The following is a 21,073-nucleotide window of genomic DNA, read 5'->3' as shown; positions in this document are numbered from 1 at the left end:
ACTATCATGTGATGTTATAAAGGTGAATCCTAAATTACAATGGAGACCCCAGAATATTTATTGTAGCTTACAGGACCGTAAGATGAATGTCTGTTGAGGAGAGCTGGGGGATGGAGTGGAGCTGGCCTAAAAGAGAGTCTGTTTTTTGCAGGTAGCAGATCTAGATGGGCAGGGTTGCTTAAGCTCTTTGTAGTCCAGCCAATTTCATCATAAACTCCAGATGCTTGGTGTGGTGCTATGGGATTTGATGTTTGTCATGCTAAATTTTCTTGTTTGTTTACTCTGTGCTATTATATATTGGAGGAATGTGACATTTTTATTTCATAGAAGCTCATAGTTACAAGATTTCTTTGGGTCTCAGATGAGATGAGATGTCAGTTCTGGACTTTAAAATGATACTGGATTGTTTTTCATATTATGAGATAAACATGGGGTTAACATGAGAAGAATGTGGGGATAAGAGGTAGAAGGTTATGATTTAAAACTTGCTCTAGATTTATTTTATTTTATGTGTATACATGTGTACATTTGCATGCCTGTGGAAGCTAGAAGGAAGTATTGAATCCCTTGGAAATGGATTTACAAATGGTTCTGAACCACTGTATGCTGGTAACTGAACTGGCTCCTCTGCAAGAGTAACATTTGTTCTTAACCACTGCACAATCTCTGTAGTACAATGAAAGAAGATTATAATCTGAAGTGGTATGGATATTACCGTAATTAATGAGGCAATTCCACGTAATTTATCTGATAATCAAGAGACGTTTATTTCTGGGATAACTTACAACCAGTAGGGGTTAGTTACAGGATCCAGGAGAGATGAGGTACCATCCAGTGGAGAACTCTGGCTTGGTGTCCCTTCCAGCTTCCAGGACCACAAGGTATCCAGAAAGGCCAAACACATATGCACCTCAAGTCTTAAGAGGCTCCCTCTCAGCCACACCCCAGGGGCAGGTCATAGGCAGGTATGGCAGTTATCTGTCATCACTCTAGGGGCAGTGTTTCAAGGTCAAAGCTGGAATAGCTACCCACTACATTTGGGTGTCAGGTTGACTGGAGATAGAACTCAGATAGCTAATATCAATTGTCAACCTGATGAAATCTATAATCAGCTGGGAGGTGAATCTCTGTACCCACCTGTGGGTGAGATAGTCTTTATTAGGTTAATTGAAGTGGGAAGATCTACCCACTGTGAGTGGCACAATTTCCTGGGCAAGGAGCCTGGACAGTATAAAAGGGAGAGAGAGAGATAGGCATAAACACTCATTATTCTCTTCTTGATTGTGGATTCAATGTGTCCAGATGCCTCCAGCCTCTACTACTTTGATTTTCCTACTATGGTGAGTTTTAACTTCAAACTATGGGCCAGAACAAACCTTTTTCTCCCTTATATTGCTTTTGCCTGGCTATTTTTTATCATAGCAAGAGGAAAAGCAACCAAGAGAGTTATTGATCCTTTTTTTAAAGTATGACTCAAATATTGTTTGTAGCATTCAGTTATCTCCTCATTGTTCACTCATGCTGAGAAGCTATGGGCTTGTGTGGCTATTGTAGTGGAGTGCTGTCTTATGTTTTTCTTTTCTTTGTTGTATTTTGCATATCTGTTGGTCTGTATAGTTTCTCTGGTCTGTAGTTTTCCTCATTTGCTCACTGTTTTAGTCTTTTCTTTTATGTGGGTTGTTGTCACTTGGGGTTTTGCTCACTGAGAAAGCCAAACACAGTAACAAATACACTGAATGTGACAGCAACCCCAATATTAGCTGCAGGAGAAGAGACTGTTCTCTTAATCTATGTCCCCTTTGAATTTTAGAGATAAGAGAACATGGTAGTAGTTGGGAAATTTTAGTTTATAGTGTTTTTTGTTTGTTTGTTTTGTTTTGCTTTTAAAACTAAAAGTATCACTATTTAACTTGTGAAAAGAGGGAGGAATAAAGAAGGAAATAAGGAGTAGAGTAAGAGTAAAGAAACTAGAGATATGAAAGGCTACACCTTAGGTAGGGATGTTGAGAACGTTCAACTTCAGATTCCTTTCCTATACTTCTGCTGCTACCTCCATGGTCTGTGTAGCTTGGGGTGTGTTCTTTATATCTTTGTCATGACCTTCCCAAAATATCAAGTTCCTTGCTCTGCAAGACTATATCATAGCTGGAAGGAAAGAACACTGCAGATTTCTCAATTTTAGGGTCCCTTACTCCTCCTGTGGAGGAGTGTCCATGGGTTGCAGAGACACTCTCCTTTCCCAATAGACTCATCCGGGTGGGGTTTAGCCCCTTCAGGGCTCTTACTGCTTTCATACAGTATCATGGTCAGACTGATTCTAAGGGCAATGACAGAGAAGTACAATTCCGGATTCCTCTACCAGTCTTCTGGTAGGTGTCTTACATTTGCTGTTCTTGTGAAGTTGAGCCAATTTGGAATTCTAGTAGCACAATGCTGTTTTGGATGTGCCATATTTTCATAATTCAGTCATTCCTTTATTTTTTCTTTCTGCTTTATTTCCTTCTTCCCTTTCTCTCTCCTTTCATTCCCCCTATCTCCTTCTCTCTTTGTTATGGTTTCTATTGCTGTGAAGAGACACCATGACCCTGGAAACTCTTATAAGGAAAACATTTACTTGGAGCTGGCTTATAATTTCAGAGGTTTTGTCCATTATTATCAGGGAAGGACATGGCAGTATACAAGCAGAAATGGTGCTGGAGAAGGACATGAGTGTTCTACATCTTGATCTTCAGGCAGCAGAAGGAGAGATTGTCACACTGGGCGTGGCTTATTCATATATGAGACCTCAAAGCCCGCCTCCCCAGGGACACACTTCCTCCAACAAGGCCACACCTACTCCAACAAGGCCACACCTCCTAATAGTGCCACTCCCTATGGGCCAAGCATTCAAACACATGAGTCTATGGGGGAGGGGCATTCCTATTCAAACTGCCATACCTTCCTTCCCTCTTTCATTCCCTTTTTCTTTTTTCTTTTTCCTTTTCCTCTCTTTTTCTTTTTTTCTTTGTTCCTTCCTTCCCCTCCATCTGTCTATCTCTCCCTTCTTCTCTATTCTCCTTTTCCCTCCATCTTGTTTCATGGTCTTACAATGTATCTTGGCTAACATGGAACTCACCATGTATCCCATGCTGGACTTGGGGCAATCCTCCTGCCTCCACCTCCCAAGTGTTTATATTATAGGCATGAACTACTACATCTAGTTTACTACAGGTTTTTTTCCCCTAAAACTTGTATTATATAGCATCTAAAAATGTGAAAGAAGGGCTCCAGAGATGGCTCAATGGGTAAAGGTGCATCCTGCCAAGTGTGCCATCTTCATTTAAATTATGAGACTCACAGGGTAGAAATATTCTCTGATGTTCATATAAGCACTGTGGTGTACACAAACACACACACACACACACACACACACACACACAAATAAACAAAAAAACCCTACATGTAAAACAAAGTCATCAAGAAGAAAATAATAAGAAACCTACCTGAAGATATAGACTACTGAGATTCTTTTGTAAACTAATTAAATTAATATTCTAATAATTTTATTATCTGAAAGTATATTTATTATTCTCAACTTAGCTTGACACCATCCTTTCAATAGTTAAAGATAAAATCTAGTATGTTCAATGTCCACATATCAAACCAGTGTTAATTACAATAAGTAGGACAGCAAAGTGAAAGGGGGAATTCTCCTCATATTTTTGTTACTTTTCCTCTATGGATTCTTCTATTATTAGACAGGAATTAATATCTCACACAAAGGATTTTTATATAGAATCTTTGAATTATGAATATACCTTTTTGCACTGCTGACTATACTTTTAAATAATAAAAATTCTGAGTTTTCTGAATTTAATTGCTATTAATCAATATTGAAATAGTGATGTTACTTACGGTAGTTGCTTCTTGGCAGTAGTTACACCAAATCACAGGGAAGTTTCTCTTCAAGGCCATAACACACTTTTCATAAAGCTTATCACTCATATGTCTGTATTCTGTAAGAGAACATAGGGTTCTGAATCTGAAGACTCTATTATTACCAAACTTGGTGATTGGCAAATTTCACGATATCTTTACCTATATGTTAGAGTTTGAATAGAGGTAATATAACACATTTTAAAATAAACATCATTATTTTCTTCCCTTCTATCACAGCCTATTTAGTGTATACACAGGCCACTGTCTTCAACTAGTCTTGACATTTTAATTATATAGCTATTGATTTTGCTGTATTCAGGATTTTTACTATATACTGATATTGCTTGCTGGAGCTCTTTAAGACAATTGAATTGAGCTCAACTATGCAAACAGTAGTGAGGAGTGAGCAAAGAATGGAGATCTTGTGCTTCCCACTTTTGATTATTGAGTATGTTTGTGCTTCTGTGTGCTGGCAGAATAGTCCCTAAAATATTAGCTATCTGGAATAGCTCTTTAAGTAATTTTATTTTTTATTTACTCATATTAAGGAACTCTATTCTAAGCATGCAATGCTCAAATTCTTCAATAAAATTTTAATGTAATTGATTATCAGCAAATATTATAATTTAGTAAGTCATTTTTCATTGCTTGTTGAGGAATATGCAAAGAAGTAAATATATGTGTTTTCGCTCATAAGCCTTTCCCAACTTTATTCTTGTTTCCTTTACTTTTAAATCAGATTATATGAGATATTTTAAAAAATTATTGGAAAAATATACATGACAATATTTTTAAGATGGTTCTTTCTTTCTTGGTCTCAAGGAAATTGTAAGTTATTCCTCTATAACTGGAAGTGATGAAATCATATTTATTCATTTTGGAGGGAACTGAATATCTCTAGGTAATGTTCCCTGTTCTCAACTTTTTCAACTAGAAAGAATACAATTATACAATTATATTTAGTATTACATGAGAGCATAGACGTGATTATACACTATACTCATGATTCATTAGTGAACAAGTCAGATATTTATTTATTCTTTCAATCATGTGCCATTCAAGAAAGAAAGTAATAAGCATATAAAAGGAAGTTGTACCTATAAAATACCCATTTCTAGGTACAACAAGAAAATTTTCTCTCTAAAGCGTGATGTAATATTTCATTTGTTTCTATATGTTAGTTTCAGCCAAGTTTTAGAAATAAAAACATTTTGCTACTATTCAATGATTCTTTAATAAATATTTGAATAGTAATTGTCTTGTATGTGATAAATAGATTATACTTCTGCTAATATTCAGGTGATATCATGTATGCAAAGTTGTGATAATGATAAATTTTTCATTTAAATTTAAATCATATTTCTGCTTTTATTTTGCTGGTGTGTATGGTGGTTCAAGACAGGGTTTCTCTGTGTAACATTGCCTGTCCTGGAACTTGCTCTATAGACCATGCTGGTCTCAAACACACAGAGATCCACCTGCTCCTTAATCCCAAGTGCTAGGGTTAAAGTTGTGTGCTACCATTACCTGGCCTATATATGCATTTTAGTGGCATAAGTATTTGGAACTTTGAAATCATTACCTGAATTAGCAGCTGCATCTCCAAAGGAAGAACCAAATGCCAACTGTAACATCTGACAAACCCAACTGAAAAAAATAAAGCGGGTGGGGGGGGGGGGGATCAGTTAATAGGACATCCAATAATTATTGAGTAGCTATGAAAAGAGTAAAACTTTCACATCAAATGTCAATGGTGTCTATAAATAATAGTTCCCATTAGGAAGAAGTTTTTAATACAGCCACAACTAGAACTAAAATAAATGAAGATAATTATTTGAGGCAAACACAATAATTATAGAAGCAGCTCTCATTATGACATAAAACAAAGCTGCATCATTGAACATTTCAAATCATCTAAGTTACATCATCAATAAGGAAATAAATTGCTGATATGCCAACAATAATATTTATGGCCTGCTGTCATGGCTCTCAACCATGACAGACTTCGAAACTGTTCCCAAAATAAAGTGTTCCTCTTTTCAGTTGCTTCTTGTCATATATTTGGTCTTAGCAATGAGAAAACCAACTGATACAGAAATTTGATTTTAAGGAATGGGGATGTAGCTGTGCTAAACTTAACCATGTAGTCTGTAACTTACGCCTTTGGAAATGTTCTGTTTGAGGAATGTGGAAGAGCTTGGAGTTGCATGCTAGAGAAACCCTACAATGCTATAAACAGAACTTTATGGGGAATTCTGGTGGGAGAACATGGATAGCAGAGGCTCACTCAGCTCATGGGGTTTCAGAAGGAATAAGGACTCTTTCAGAAACTGTAAGAGAGGCCATTCAGTAACATTTTAGCCAAGTATCTGGCTCCGTTCTGCCTATGTCCTGCAAGGTAATGGATTAATTTGTTTGGCAGAGGAAATTTAAAGATAGGATCAAGCTATGGCATGACTGCTGTTTATCCAGGTCTACTGTGAGTAAAGTCCATAAGTAAGGTACAAAAATGAGAAATGTATCTGTGCGGTTTAGGGAGTAAAGGTATATGACAAGGCAGAAGTGAAAGAAATTTTAATTGTTACACTGATTGGAACAATAAGGATAAACCTATCCAGAGTGTGCTGGTGTAAGCTTTTAATTCCAGCAGCACTCAAGAACCAAAGATAGGTAGATGGACCTCTGTGAGTTCTAGGCCAGAATGACCTACATAGTGAGTTCCAGGTTAGCCAGAGCTACAGAGTGAATCCCCATTTCACATTCACACAGGAGGGGGTGGGGGGCAGAGACAAAGAGTGTGGGTAGAACTCTGTACTGAAATAGGAAGGAGGGTAAGACCTCACCTCTTGAAGCTTTCAACTTACAGAAATGCAAATTCATTTAAAGGAACAGGCATGAATTAAGAATACTACTGATGCCCGGCATTGGTGGCACATGCCTTTAATCCCAGCACTAGGGAGGCAGAGGCAGGCAGATCTCTGTTAGTTCGAGGCCAGCCTGGTCTACAAAGCGAGTTCCAAGGAAAGACGCAAAGCTACACAGAGAAACCCTGTCTCAAAAAACCAAAACAAAAAACAAAACAACAACAACAACCAAAAAAAACAACAAACTACTGAAGGGGTAACTTGCTCAAAAACACCTGTTTGTTTGTTTGTTTTCAGGTTCATACAATATCACCTACAACAAGGGGCTAGACTATATCTTGCACTGACAGTAGAGTTTGGCAGCATTATCTATAGGTACCTGTTTTACAGACATAAAAAGTATGAGTGAGTGGGTCATCAAGGCGTTTTACCAAGGATATGGAAAGTCATGATGCCAGGAGGTATGTGATATTGTTGGATTCCCTGCAAGGAGGACACTGGGTGAAGTGGTAAATGTGAAGCCTAAGTTCCAACAGAGACCCCAGGATGCTGAAGATACCAGGATCATGGGATATATGCTGAAGAAAGCTGCAGGCGTGCTGAAAGAAGCAAGTAGGAGTAGAGCTGGCTTTACCTAGGTGGCAGAGATGGAAGGGCACAGCTACTAGAACACATCTGAGCCCAGGCAAATACATGATGAGCTCCAGATGATGAACATGGCACTCCATCATTTGATAATTTCCCTGCTAGTTTTTTGTCTTCTCTCTAGTCTTTCTTTGCAATGTCTCCATTCATCCCTTTTGGAATGGGGATACTTAATCTGTGCCTTTATAAAATGAAACATGTATCTTATTTTTATAACTTTATAAGAGATCACAGTTAAGAGACTACCTTAAGTCTCAGAATCTGAAATTTTAAAGTGTTGTGACTGTTAAAGGGTATAGGGACTTCTAAAGTTGGAATAAATGTCACTATGATAGAAATTTGTTTATTACACTGGGGTTCATCCATAGGTGTACAAATTCTAATGGAATTAGGGATTTTCCATAAACACTAACATTTTCATGAAAAAACACTAACATTTTCTTCTGTGTCCAGGTAGATGCAAACATATAACACCATCAGACTGCAATTCTCTCTGGGATTTATGTATACTTTCTAATAGTATTTTCTTGGACTGTTGATTTTTAAAATTTAAAATGTAAATGTTCTCATCGGCAGACTAAGTTATCTTTAATAATGTCATTTTATTGAATAATATTATTAAATATAAACAAAAAACTGAAAATAAGTGCAAAACTTGTATTGGGGTTTATAAGGTGAAATTCTTAAAAGGTATGAGTCATATTGAATATATTCTTTATTTCTTTTTAAAACACCATTAAAATGTATTTTTGCCTGCTTTTGGGAGCCTTTTCTTCTTACTGGGTTGCCTTCTCCACCCTTGATACAAGGGTTTGTGCATAGTCATAACTTGATATGCTATGTTTGGTTCATATCACAGGGAGTCCTGATCTGGGAGTGGATCTGGGGGAGAGGGGAGGTCAGGGACTGGGAAGAGAGGAGGGAGGGGAAACTACAGTTGGGATGTAATATGTGAGAGAATAATAAATAACTAAATAAATTTAAAAAACATTTTGGAAGATAGAGGTTCCTCCTGTGTAGAGAAGAAGTTTTTGCCTGAGTAGGTTAATAAGAAAGTATACCACTGGATCAAAGTTTGGGCAAGCCTGGCAGCAGCCCCTAAAAAAACAGTGGCTTCTCAACTGCAGTACAAAAACAGTATTGCAGTGCTCACCTGGTTTACTCTCCTGAATTTAGAGGCGGCGAGGGGAACTGACATGCGTGAAACTCATTCTACCTGCAGGTCATGACTAACAAAGATCTTTATCTCTGATCGGGAGCATCCCCACTCTGCCCGTCTCTACTAGAACTGTACAGGCTCAGTTGTAGATATCTTCCCATTGGCCTACAGATGTCAATCTCAAACTGAAACGGTAACTCTCTATGTGCTAGCTAGATTCAACACTGCTGGGAGGGGTTATGCAGTCAGCTACTGGGGGAGAAAAGACATTAATGATTTCACATTCACTGGACATGGGAGGCTACAATATTGATCTGTCAGGCAAAATGTGCTCACTGGTGCAACAGTAGCATGGTGGCTATGGTAGTAACTAACCACTTTTTGACTGGCTTTGTGGCTTGCCTCATGAGAGATTCTCATAAACCTTGTCAAAAACCCATGTCTGGGGAGGTCATGGGTCCTAAAGAGGAATAAACTACTGTTGTACTAAATGGTCAGGTTGTCAAACTATCTTTTAAATATGTAGTTATACCCTGTGCTTAACTTTATTTTTTATTTTTATTTTTTTGGTTTTCAAGACAGGGTTTCCCTGTGTAGCTTTGGAGCCTGTCCTAGAACTCACTTTGTAGATCAAGCTAGCCTAACTCATAGAGATTCTCCTGGCTCTGCCTCCTAAGTGCTGGGATTAAGGGCATGTGCCAGCACCACCCAGGTGCTGCTCTCAACTATTGTCAGAGAAATAGCTTCTTTTTTTGGAGTGGGTAGAGGTTTATGAAGAGATTCATAATAAAAATGCTGAGAAATATATGACTGTAAGTTTCCAGCCAAATATCCGGGTCAATATCCTCCCAACCAAAGCTTAGGGAATCTCTCAGAATAGGGGGTAGAATCTAAAAATTGGAGAATAGGGAGGGCAGCTGTGAAATGTTGTATTCTCAATATGACATGGCCATTGTATATATGATCTCACAGTGGCTATTGTTGCCTGCCGGAGACCTGCACAAGATTAATCCAGTTAAAATCCCAACATGGACTGAGGAGGAGTTTTCAAGGCCCTGGTCCTAGCTGAGGAATTAGTGGCATATATTGAATGCTAAGGTTGTAATTCTTCTTGGGGCTGTGACTGCTGAAAGGTTGCCCATGCCCTACTGGATAGTCATATACACCTATGTGCATATGAGCAGTACTAATTGGACTCACTGGGTTATTAAAAAGATGAGAGCATGAAGTTGAGAGGAAGACATGTTAGAAGAATCCTCCAGACCTGGAAGGAGTTACTGATGGTGGATATAATCAAAACACATTGTATATATGTTTGAAATTTTCTTTCACACTTTTTTGGTGACTCTGGTAGATAATGTATACATTTCAAAAATAATAAATACTATTTTTTAAAAAACAATTTGGAACATTTTTTGACCCTTACTGATCAATTATTTCATATAAATATATTACTTTTACAAAGTATTTATAGAACTAGATCAGAGATGTTTTAAGGATAATATATCTGCATTTTTTGGGTAATCTCTAATCCAGTTTTACTTATACGATCTATTTGTCATTATTCTTTGTCAACAGAGAGGAACTAAACTATGCAAGGAATTTCAAAAAAGAAACAATGACAACAACAAAATGTGCTATTTACATGCTTTTATAAAAAAAAATCTCAAAATATCTTCCCAGTGGGTCTGGGTACTGTGGTTCATGCCTGTAATCTCAGAAATCGGGAGACTGAGGCATGAAGATGGGTTATTTGAAGTGAGCATAAATAGCTATCTTATGAGAGCAAGGCCAGTATGAGCTCCGTAGTGAGAGTCTATCTCACAATGTTTCCCTCACTGGTGGTTGGACTGATTTTGTCAACTGAAGCCATCATTTTGTTCTTCTGTGTTCACCAATCCTGAATCAATAAGGAAATGTTTTAGTCCAATATAACTGAAACTGGTCTTCCACAGTTTCCCACATAACTCTTTCCATATCACCTCCCTCCTGCTCCCTATCTTCCACCAACCCCCTTCCCCATCCTCTCTCTCCACACATTTCCATTCCTAGCAGCAATGTTTGGATATTCCAGTTACTCTGTGCTTTCAAAAGCAGTCTGAATTTTCAGTGCTTTTTAAAAAAATTTTGACCATTTTTAGTAAGTGGTACAATGACTGAAAGATGTTGGAAATTATTTTTTTTATGATTATTACCTGAATGTATTTGATAACCATGTGTTAGGTCAAATCTTTTGTTTATTTGTAATTTTTCTATTCATTCATTGAATTTTGTGAATTTTTTGTGTACTTTATATATAAGCATATTGCAAATACATGATTTGAAAATACTTTTTTCTTCTGTGGTTTGTGTTTTAATTTTCTTAATTATTATTAATCAAATTAAGATTTATTTATTTCAATGGTCCAATTTGTCAGTATATTTGTGGGCTGTGATTATATTATCTTATAAAATATCTGTTCTGCTCACTATTACAAAAATTAATCCTATTTTTCTTCTTCTTTTCTTTGGTGTGTGAGTGCATGTGTGCATGCATGCAAGCGTAGGGCCGCATGTATCTCAAGCTGGCCTTAAACTTCCTCTGTAAAGGATGACCCTGACTTCTGTTCTTCCTTCCTCTGCCTCCAAATGCTGAGATTATAGGCAAGAGCCACCATGCCTGGTTTACATAGTTCTGGGGATCAAACGGGGTACTTTTTGTATACAAGAAAGCACTTGACTAACTGACCTACATCCTCAGTTCTCTATTAATACCACATTGTCCTTATTTATTAGTTTTATATAAAGTTTTGAAATTAGGTTGTGGTAGATATCAAACTTTATTATATTGTAAAATATGTTTGGCTATTATAAATATTTTGCAATTTCATATGATGTTTATATTCAGTTTGTCAATTTCTACTTTAAAGTAAGTAAATTTTTTTTCTTGAATTACAATGACAACTATAAATGATTTTAAGAAGAAATAGTCTTAATACTAACATAATGGCATGTTTTTTCCTCTAAATGTACTTTAAAATACTTCAGCAATATTTCTCATTTTTTAATATATACTTTTTTACACATATTTTTTCATGGTAATCTCCAAAGAGTTAAAATATTGAAAAATTACTACATTTTTATTATTTTGAGTGTGTGTATTCATGTGATCATGAGTGTGTCAAAGCATGTTACAACTTTCAGTTCATTCTGTCCCTCTTTCATGTGGAACTTGAGGATCAAATGCAGGTCATCAGGTTTGGCAGTAAACACCCTTATCTTGTAAGTGGTCTTGCTGGCCCATTCTAGCATTTAATATATTTGAATACTATTTTAAATGTCATTTTAGAATTTTAACTTCTGATTGTTTGATGCTGAAATAAGAAAATACAAATGACTTTTGTACATTAATTTTAAATCTTGCAACCTTGCTCAGTTCTCTTATTACACATAACTTTCAAAATCATTTGGATCAATTTTATATAAAGATAATCAGGATATCTGTGAATAAAAATCCCTCTATTTATTCAACTTTTTTTCTTGACAGCATGGAATAAAATATAAAGTATAATATTGAATATATGATAAGAATAGATAGCACAGATTTCTTCCTGACCTTAGAGTGAAATAGTTGTTCCAAGAATAATTAGGATGTTAAATGTATTTTATTTATGGATATTTTAAAATCAAATCAAGAAAATTCCTCTCCATTCCTTGTGTTGTGATTTGTTATCAGTAATTGATATTGTCATATGATATTTTGGTGTCTATTGAACTATTAATATAGCTTACATAGCAAATTTAATTTTCATTCAACTGTAGTAAACAACCACAATAAAATCTATCATTTTAACCATTTTCATATACAGTTAATTAGTGATAAATACTGTTACATTCCTGTTAAATAGCTATCAGAAGCTTTAAATAATTCATAATTGGAATTTATCTCCTTTCATTTGCTGTGTTCCCATGGCTCAATTTATATTTGTGAATTTCATTACTCTAGGAATTTTACAGTATTAGGACTTTTATGGCTGGGGTTTTGAGATGCCCTATGTGGGTGCTGGGAACAAAACTCATTAATATCAGTTCTAATAATGATCATGCCTTTTATTCTAGATATAGGTTTAGCTTGTTTAACTGTACTTAAAGGGGTAAATTTCAGTTGTTAATTTTTTATTTTACTTCTTTTTTTGTGTATGTGATTATGCTATCTAGTTTCCCTTTTTTTTCCTTTTTATTAACTTGACACAAATGAGAGACACTGGGGAAGATGGAATCTTAATTCAGAAAATACCTCTAAAGAATTGTCCTGTAGGCATGTCTATAGGGCATTTTCTTGATAAATGCTCAACTATGTTCATAGCAACATTATTTGTAATAGTCAGAACCGGTAAACAACCAAGATGCCCCTCAGCCGAAGACTGGATACAGAAATTGTGGTACATATATATAATGGAATATTACTCAGCAGTAAAACAAAAAAACAGTGGCATCATGAAATTTTCAGGCAAATAGATGGAACTAGAAAATATCATCCTGAGTGAGGTAACCAGGACTCAGAAGGATAAACATGGTATGTACTCACTCATATGTGGATACTAAATGTAAAGCAAAGGATAACCAGACTATAACCCATAGCTCCAGAGAAGCTAGCTAACAAAGAAGATCCTAAGAGGGATGCATGGATTGCCCTAGGAAGGAGAAACAGAGGAGATCTCCATGAGTAAATTGGGGATGAGGTAAAGCAATTGAGGGTGGGGATGGGGAATGAGAACATGAGGGAACAGGATGGTCAAGCTGGAACAGGTACAGAGTAGGGGGATCAGTGAGGGTGATACCATGATTGTTGTAGCCCACAAAAGCTTCCTAGTGAGATCTGAGCTTACTTTACACAGCAGGGCTGCATTAGGGGATGGCTTGTCCATGTGCATGGTCACCAGGTGCCTGGGGTGGTCTGCACTTGGCTGTGCTGGGGAGGTCTTTTGCTCCACCCCTTGGCATTCCCTTAAAAGCCCTTTAGTAGAGACAGAAGGGGCTGGTGGGTTTTGACCCAGGCCCTCCTGAGGCTCCTGTTTCTGTCTCCCTCTTCTATATTTCTATCTAAATTGGATCGGTGAATACCCTAACTGTCGTCATAGAGCCTTCATCCATTAACTGATAGAAGCAGATGCAGAGATCCACAGCCAAGTACCAAGCCGAGCTCTAGGAGTTCAGTCAAAGAAAAGAGGCATTCTATGAGCAAGGGCACCATGATCATAATGGGCAAACGTACAGAGACAATCAAACTGAACAAGTGGAAACTCATGAACTTTAGACCAACAGCTGTGGAGCCTTCATGAAACTGGACTAGGCCTTTTGCATAAGTGAGACAGTTGTATGGCTCGATCTGCTTAAGGGGGTCCCTGGCAGTAGGATCAGGATCCATCCCTGGTGCATGAGCTGGCTTTTTGGAGCCCACTACCTATGGATGGATACCTTGCACAGCCTTGATGCAGGAGGAGAGGCTTAGACATGCCTTTACTGAATGTATCAGGCTCTGCAGACTCCCTATGGGAGACCTTGCCTTATTGCAGGAGGGATTGAATGTAGGTTGGGGGTGGGTGGGAGGGGTAGGAAGAGGGTTGATAGGGAAATCTGTGGTTGGTATGTAAAATGAATACAAAATTCCTTAATAAAAAAGGAGGTGCCACCCTGACAGATGGTTCTGGAGTATATATAAAAGCAGCCTGAACAAGCTATGGGCAGCAAGCAAGTAATTAGAGTTCCCTACGGTCTCTGATTTTGTTCTTTTCTGTGTCCTGTAGAATGTCTGGGAGTTTCTTCTGTGAAGCAGGAACCTGAAGTACTATCTCACCTCACAAAATATTCAGTGGTCACCATCCTATGGGTCCTGCATGTCCAGAAACAACATTTTGTCAAGCAGTCCAGGCAAGAAGAATTTCTTGCCCAAATGGCTGTTTTTGTCAAGAAGATAAACTCCATATGGAGTGTCTTCAGTGCCTATCTTCCTCTTTGAAGTAAATTGGTGGTGCCAGGAGCAGGCATGTCTCATTGTCCAGAAAGTCTGTTTTTAAAACATTTTAAATGCTATATTCTGTAGGTCTTTGAAGGGTTTGAAGATTACCTACCTAACTGAATTATATCTATGTATACCTAGAGAACTTAACATAAGTTTGACTATCATAGAAGACTAATATTAATCTGTATTTCCTAATTATCTATTACAATTTGAATGAGTTACATAAACATTATACCTTAAATGAGAGTAGTAATATTTATATATAGTATAAGAAAACCAAATCTAAATTTGTATCAATAAACTAAAATCCATAGCAATGTAAAATATTTTTAAACAAGTTGCTGCTTTTTAAAAGTAGATTCAATAATATACCCTTTCATCCTATTGTATCTATATCCTACAGGTTCTTAGTATAGGAAGCCTATAATCTGTGATCAAAAATATTTGTTAGTCTTTTATACATGTATACTCTAGAGAAACATAAAATTCTAGCCTTGTCTTTTTTTCTTGTCTAATATGTCCCTTAAGTTCCCGAGGTATTATCATATACCTATTATAGAAGGAATAAACACTTACTCACTTATTAACTCATAACAACATCACATACTACAGTTTATTTTTTGCTGCATTAGGGATTTATAAGTTCAATGAGATTTAAAACAATGAAACTTCAGATTTACTTAGTTGTAGTAAGGGTGTGTTTACTAGAGTCATCTGTAAGGGATTGCGTGATAAAATGAGATAGTACTTTTTGTTTTTTTTCGAGACGGGTTTCTCTGTGTAGCTTTGCGCCTTTCCTGGAACTTGCTTTGTAGACCAGGCTGGCCTCGAACTCACAGAGATCCGCCTGGCTCTGCCTCCCTAGTGCTGGGATTAAAGGTGTGTGCCACCACCGCCCAGCAAAAGATATATTTCTATGTACTTCATCAGATAATAGCCACCATTTGGAGCTTCCAGTTTAGAATTCCATTCCTGGCTTTTGAAATACTGCTTTTGAATGCTGAATAAATTTACTGTTCCTTAAACTTTTTGGTCTCTAATTCTATGCTCCTTCTCTATTGAGATAAAAACAATGCATTAACATTCAATTGGTTTATGGATGGCCAAATTTAAAACAAAATTGACTTTAAATTTTAACCAATTTAATAAAATTTTAACAAATTCTATTGTTCTTTTGATTTAGAAGATACATTCAAATAGATTTCTTTTAATAAAATATGTTGAGAGTCTTTTTGATGTAAAATGAATTAAGGGTTCTGAATTAATTATTTGTAAAAAAATCTTTATTTTTCTTCCCTTTATAAGGAAAGATACTTTTAAAACTTTAATTCTTTTAAAATACACTGAATCTTATTTTGTGGCAAACTGAGTGGTACATTCTAGATAATTTTCCATGATTACTTAATAATGTGTGTTTCTGTTATTTTTTATGTATTTGCATTTGCTTGTCTGTGCATGCATTCATGCTTGTGTGGACATACAAAAATTATGGCACATGTACTATAGTATGAATGTGGTAGTCAGAGGAAAACCTGCACATTGGGGGTCAGTGTGCTCTTGTTACCACATAGATCCTGGGGATGTAGTTCAGTCATCAGTCTTGGCAACAAGTGTCTTCACCTTGCCCTTATGCTTTCAAAGCAATTTTTAATTTAAATTCTATTTTTTTCTGATACAAATTTGGATGTCTGTGCTTTCAATTAGTTTCCATTTCCAAGGGAAGCTTTTTTCATCCTTCCATTTTTTTTCTATCCATGGGTATCCTATGTGCATTGACATAGTATGGTTCAACTCTGTTCTTTTTAAAAATGAATTCAGACAATTTGCCCTTTGACTATAGAATTTATTCCAATTAAATGTAACTTCTGATGTTGAAGGACTTACTACCGACATTTGTTAGTTTTTTTTTTTCCATGCATTGTGGGTCTTGTTCTTCTCTTCCTGTTTTCCTTTGAATTTTATTCACTTTGTTATAGTGATATTCAATGACATTCCTTTCTTCCTTTTGTATATGTCCTCCAGATGCCTTCCTTCTGGTTACCATTGCAATTGTAGAAAATATATTAAAGTTATAACCTTATATTTTCAATTGATAATGATTTTCATCACATTGAAAAACACTAGTGATGGATCTTCATTTCTGGATTTTTGCTACTACAACAAATATATATATATATATATATATATATATATATATACTATCAATATAGATTATTAATTTTTAGAATAATTATTTTAATACAAGATATCACTATGTAGTTGAGGCTGCCCTTGAAATGCTACTGTCTCAGCAGGAGTGTTGGGATTATAGCTTTGTGCTAACACATCACTCAAAATATTTTTTTAAGTGCCAAGCATGGAAGAGATGTCCCCATTACTCATCTTAATAATGGGTGGGGGAGAGTAGCCCCCCATCAAGCAAGTGGGAGAGCTGGCCCTGAGGTCATGAGAGCTGGAGGGCTGTCACTGTCCCTCACCAGCTGCAGTACTCAGGAGAATGGCCCCTACACCTCGCCCAGGCAACACAGTAGAACTAACCTGAAGGTGTAGGTGTGGGAGAACAGACTCTGTGGACTTGAAAGCAGGAGAAGTGGCCCTGCCCCTTACTCATGGCTGCAAGGGGTGAACTAGCCAGGGCAATGAAGGAGAGCTCACACTGGTAATGAGGACAAAAGAGAGCTGACATGCTGACCAACTTGGCAACTACTTTGCAGCTGTCCAGGCCCAGAACCAGAGTTATGAGTTAATCCACCCCAACATCCACCTCATCTGTGCTTTGCTGGAGCACCTGAAGGGGCAGGTCCTGCAGATCCAAAGCTGCAGGATCTCCATGACACAGGATAACCAAAAAGAGTTCCAGTGAGGGTCCAGCATTGATAGTGTAGCAGAAACCAGAGGCCTCAAAACAGACCAACGACTGTTTACAATTAACTTGTGCAAGCAAAGGTATATAGATAAAACGGTTAACTTCCATGATGAGACTGATTTTTTTCCTTTGTTTTTCTCTTAAATTTTATTTTATTCTATTTTGGGGAGAAGGTTGCAAGGGTAGAGGGTAGATATGAAGGGACAGGGAAATGAATGGGATAGAAATGCATGATGTGAAAAATATGAAGAATAAATAAAATGAGTTAATTTTTTAAATACTCAAATTATATGTAAAATTAGAAGTTATTTGGTAGACAAAAATTACATTACTGTATGTTAATCTTTTTGTTTGTGTGCCTATTATTAACCAAAATTTGGTTTCATATTAATGTAAAATCAAATTTACATTAGAAGCTTTTTCATATTAGATGTTATATCATAACTTAGATCAGAGAAACTATACTGATTTAGATAACATTTTAGTTGTGATCTCTTGAAGTCAGTGTATTCTTTTTGAGTAGTTATTTTTGTTTTCAAAGTATGTCATCTCTTTCACTAAGAGGAAGGAAAAGAAAACTTGTGACATATATCAGTTTTTCAATATTTCCCATCCAAGTACTGTCCAGGCCCCACCATGGTTAGCTTCAGATATCAGATGAAATAGAATAAGCTAAGGTTTGTACAGTCATACATGACTTTGAATGCTTCAATTTTCATTTTCCATGTGTATGCTCAAAATCAATTATATTTCAGTGTAGACAAATATTTATCATAATTGAAACAATCTTATGCTCCTTTCTTTCACTTCTTAAATAGTATCACAAGCTATGATTTTTTTTCAGGGAAAATAATAATAAATAATGATAATTAAAATAATAATAGGCTGACTGTAACTACTACTTTCTCACTAAACGACACTTGTTCATTTTTACATTACATAATATTCCTGAAAAAATGTTACGAGGATTTCTGACTTCTTGCTGCACATTATTATATAGTAATTTGAATATTTTAAATTTAACCAACAAAAATTTATCACAGAATACTTTTAGCATTTCTTTGACTAGAAAAAAGTAATTACTATGGAAAGAATGCCAAGGAATACATTCACTTAGGCTGATCTTCAGCATTAAAAGGTAAGGAGAATGAGTCACATGTTAATTGTCAGGGTTAAAACACTTTTGCTTTGAAACAGTTGAATTGTTTTGATGTTATTTAGTGCAGCCAAATATCTCAATCTTGTTTCTGTTAGTCATTTTGTATTCAATGACACATTTTAACTCTTTTGTGTGTCATTTAACAAACACCTAATGGATTTAACTCTTTTGGAGCATCACATCTTCTTCATGAAGACAAGAGGGCAACAGGCATGATTATACTTAAACACCACCTTTATTCCCTATTTTCTCTCAAATGCCAATCTTCTTTTTCTTTCTGTCTTGACAACATAAAATGCACTTATTGTTTCAGTATATTTTTTGGTGCCTTTCCAGGAGGTTTCTAGCTATATTAATTAGAATGCCTTTTTTTTTCTGGGGAAAATCACATAGCCTCTCTGATAATTGTCAGAATTTTATTTTCTTCTTATAACAAGTTATTAATTAAGTGCTGTCAAGAAGGAGGTTATTTTTTCCTCCAGACAATAAGAATGTTGTGCTTGGGTCTTTAAGGCATAAATTATAGACAGTAGCAATGTACTAGTATTAAATTCAACATAATTAAAATTGAGAATGGGCTATAATAAACTCACTAAAGGAAGAACAACCCTTCCTTCTGGCATGTTGAATACAAATGTAAGCAATATTCTCTTTGAAATTAAGGGTAATTTAATTTAATTTTAATTAAACATGAATATAAGAGCCTACTATAGAGAAAAGTTCATTGTTAATGTTAGTCATCTCACTTTAAAATTTGTAGGATGTAGTTTGAAATATCAATAAAAAGCTTTCTTAAGTTGGAATGAATGCATGACAGCATACTTTATTTACATGGAATCATTTTTGTTACAGTGGAAAAACTACATCTATATACATGGTGTTTTATATATAAAGAGCTTAAAGGTGATATACTTGAAAGAACAACAAACTTTCAACTAATTTGTGGCACAGAGCTATAGTCAGTTTATGGATAGCAGAATAATGAAGATAAGAAATAATTTATCAATTGTATTGTGCATTCTTTCAAAATTCTAGCAAATTAATGTCAAACTAATCGCATAACACATGTTTCTTCATTACACAAAACAATGTCAGCCTGCAAGATACAGCTGAACTTCCACTTCAGTAAAGGCAGCTAGTGTCAATCATTTTCCAAAAATTTTCAACAGCAAAAAACAATAGTACATAGAATATCTTATTTGCTCTATAGTAGTAAATGCCAGTAAGAACACTGTGATTATTATGAATAATGAATACATTGTATAAGGTATCTAAAGCTATTTTGGCTTTTAGTTTTACATTGAGAAAACACAATAAGATAGATATTAGACAGCTCTTATCAAAATCATTTAGTCTTTAAATTTAGGCACATTTTTAGATAATTTTAAGATATAGAAAATGAGCATTTATATCTACAAATATTTACATATAACTTCTGGGGCCAACAACATAAATTCAAATAAATTATAATCAGAAAAAGCCCTGAGTTAGAAAGGATAATATTTTTTCTTCCTTAAGGGCATATGTCTCTGCTGTAGAATCTCAGGGGTATATACAATAATTGTGTTTAGAGTCATGGCAATTATGCCTGTATTTCTGAAATTTCTATTTTCAGGTTATATTCAGCAATTAAATGTTTAATTGTTTAAGGCTCCCTTCTCACTTTTATCCATCTTATGCCCCCTTTTAGATCAGTGTTTCTCAGAGCCCTGGAATCATGAATCCTCAGCATCACCCAGAGCCTTGTTAAATGAGTGATTGTATGAGCAGATATGGGCTCCAGAAATCTGTATTTTATTAATATCTACAACTTATTTGGATCTTGAGAACCACTGTCCAGATTGTTCTTACCTATGTCCATGACTTCAAATGTCATATCAATGTAGATGACTTACAAATTATATCTCCAGCTGAATCTTTTACTCTGAGTTCTACTCAAAGAAGCTATCTACTTTAAACACCACAGGATATGTGAAGATATCCCGAACTCTACGTGCTCCCAGACAAAATTCACACTCTTGTCTCATAAACATGATACTCTTCCATTATCCCCCATCTTACTAAAAATTATGATGAAATTCATCCTGGTTTATATGCCATAAACCTAGTAGTCATCCTTGACACTTTCTACACCTTCAGTTCCCATAGAAAACTGAGTTGAGCAGTTTGGGGATTTAGCTCAGTGGTAGAGTGCTTGCCTAGCAAGCGTGAGGCCCTGGGTTTGGTCCTCAGCTAAAAAAATAAAATTAAAAAAAAAGAGAAAACTGAGTTGATATTTACCTCCTAAAGGTATCTTGAATATATCTACTAGTTTTCAATTTCACTGCCACCATTATAGTCCAAGTAAGTCTTTTTACCTATCTCTCTGTAAGCCCTTTACTCTTTTTCCCCCCAATTTCTTCTCTATAGGGTCCTACCTATTTTTGAAAACCTTTTAATTGCTTTCTTTGCCTCTTTAAAT

General features: G+C 35.8%; 1 protein-coding gene across 1 annotated transcript in view; it reads right to left on the bottom strand.

Annotated features, from left to right (window-relative positions):
- The window catches only part of LOC118574755, a 29,419-nt gene extending 12,146 nt beyond the window's left edge, over positions 1-17,273 (bottom strand). Inside the window, exons 1-2 of the mRNA XM_036175651.1 lie at positions 17,126-17,273; positions 3,895-3,995 (exon numbers count right to left, since the gene is read on the bottom strand). Of these exons, the coding sequence (XP_036031544.1) occupies positions 3,895-3,995; positions 17,126-17,273 (249 nt within the window). The remainder of the gene's footprint in view (positions 1-3,894; positions 3,996-17,125) is intronic.
- Between the last annotated feature and the right edge of the window lie 3,800 nt (positions 17,274-21,073).

This window comes from Onychomys torridus, chromosome X (assembly GCF_903995425.1).
Source record: "Onychomys torridus chromosome X, mOncTor1.1, whole genome shotgun sequence".
NCBI classification, from domain to species: Eukaryota; Metazoa; Chordata; class Mammalia; order Rodentia; family Cricetidae; genus Onychomys; species Onychomys torridus.
The sequence above is the reverse complement of the archived record's forward strand: the minus strand, read 5'-3'. Positions and strand labels throughout refer to the sequence as shown.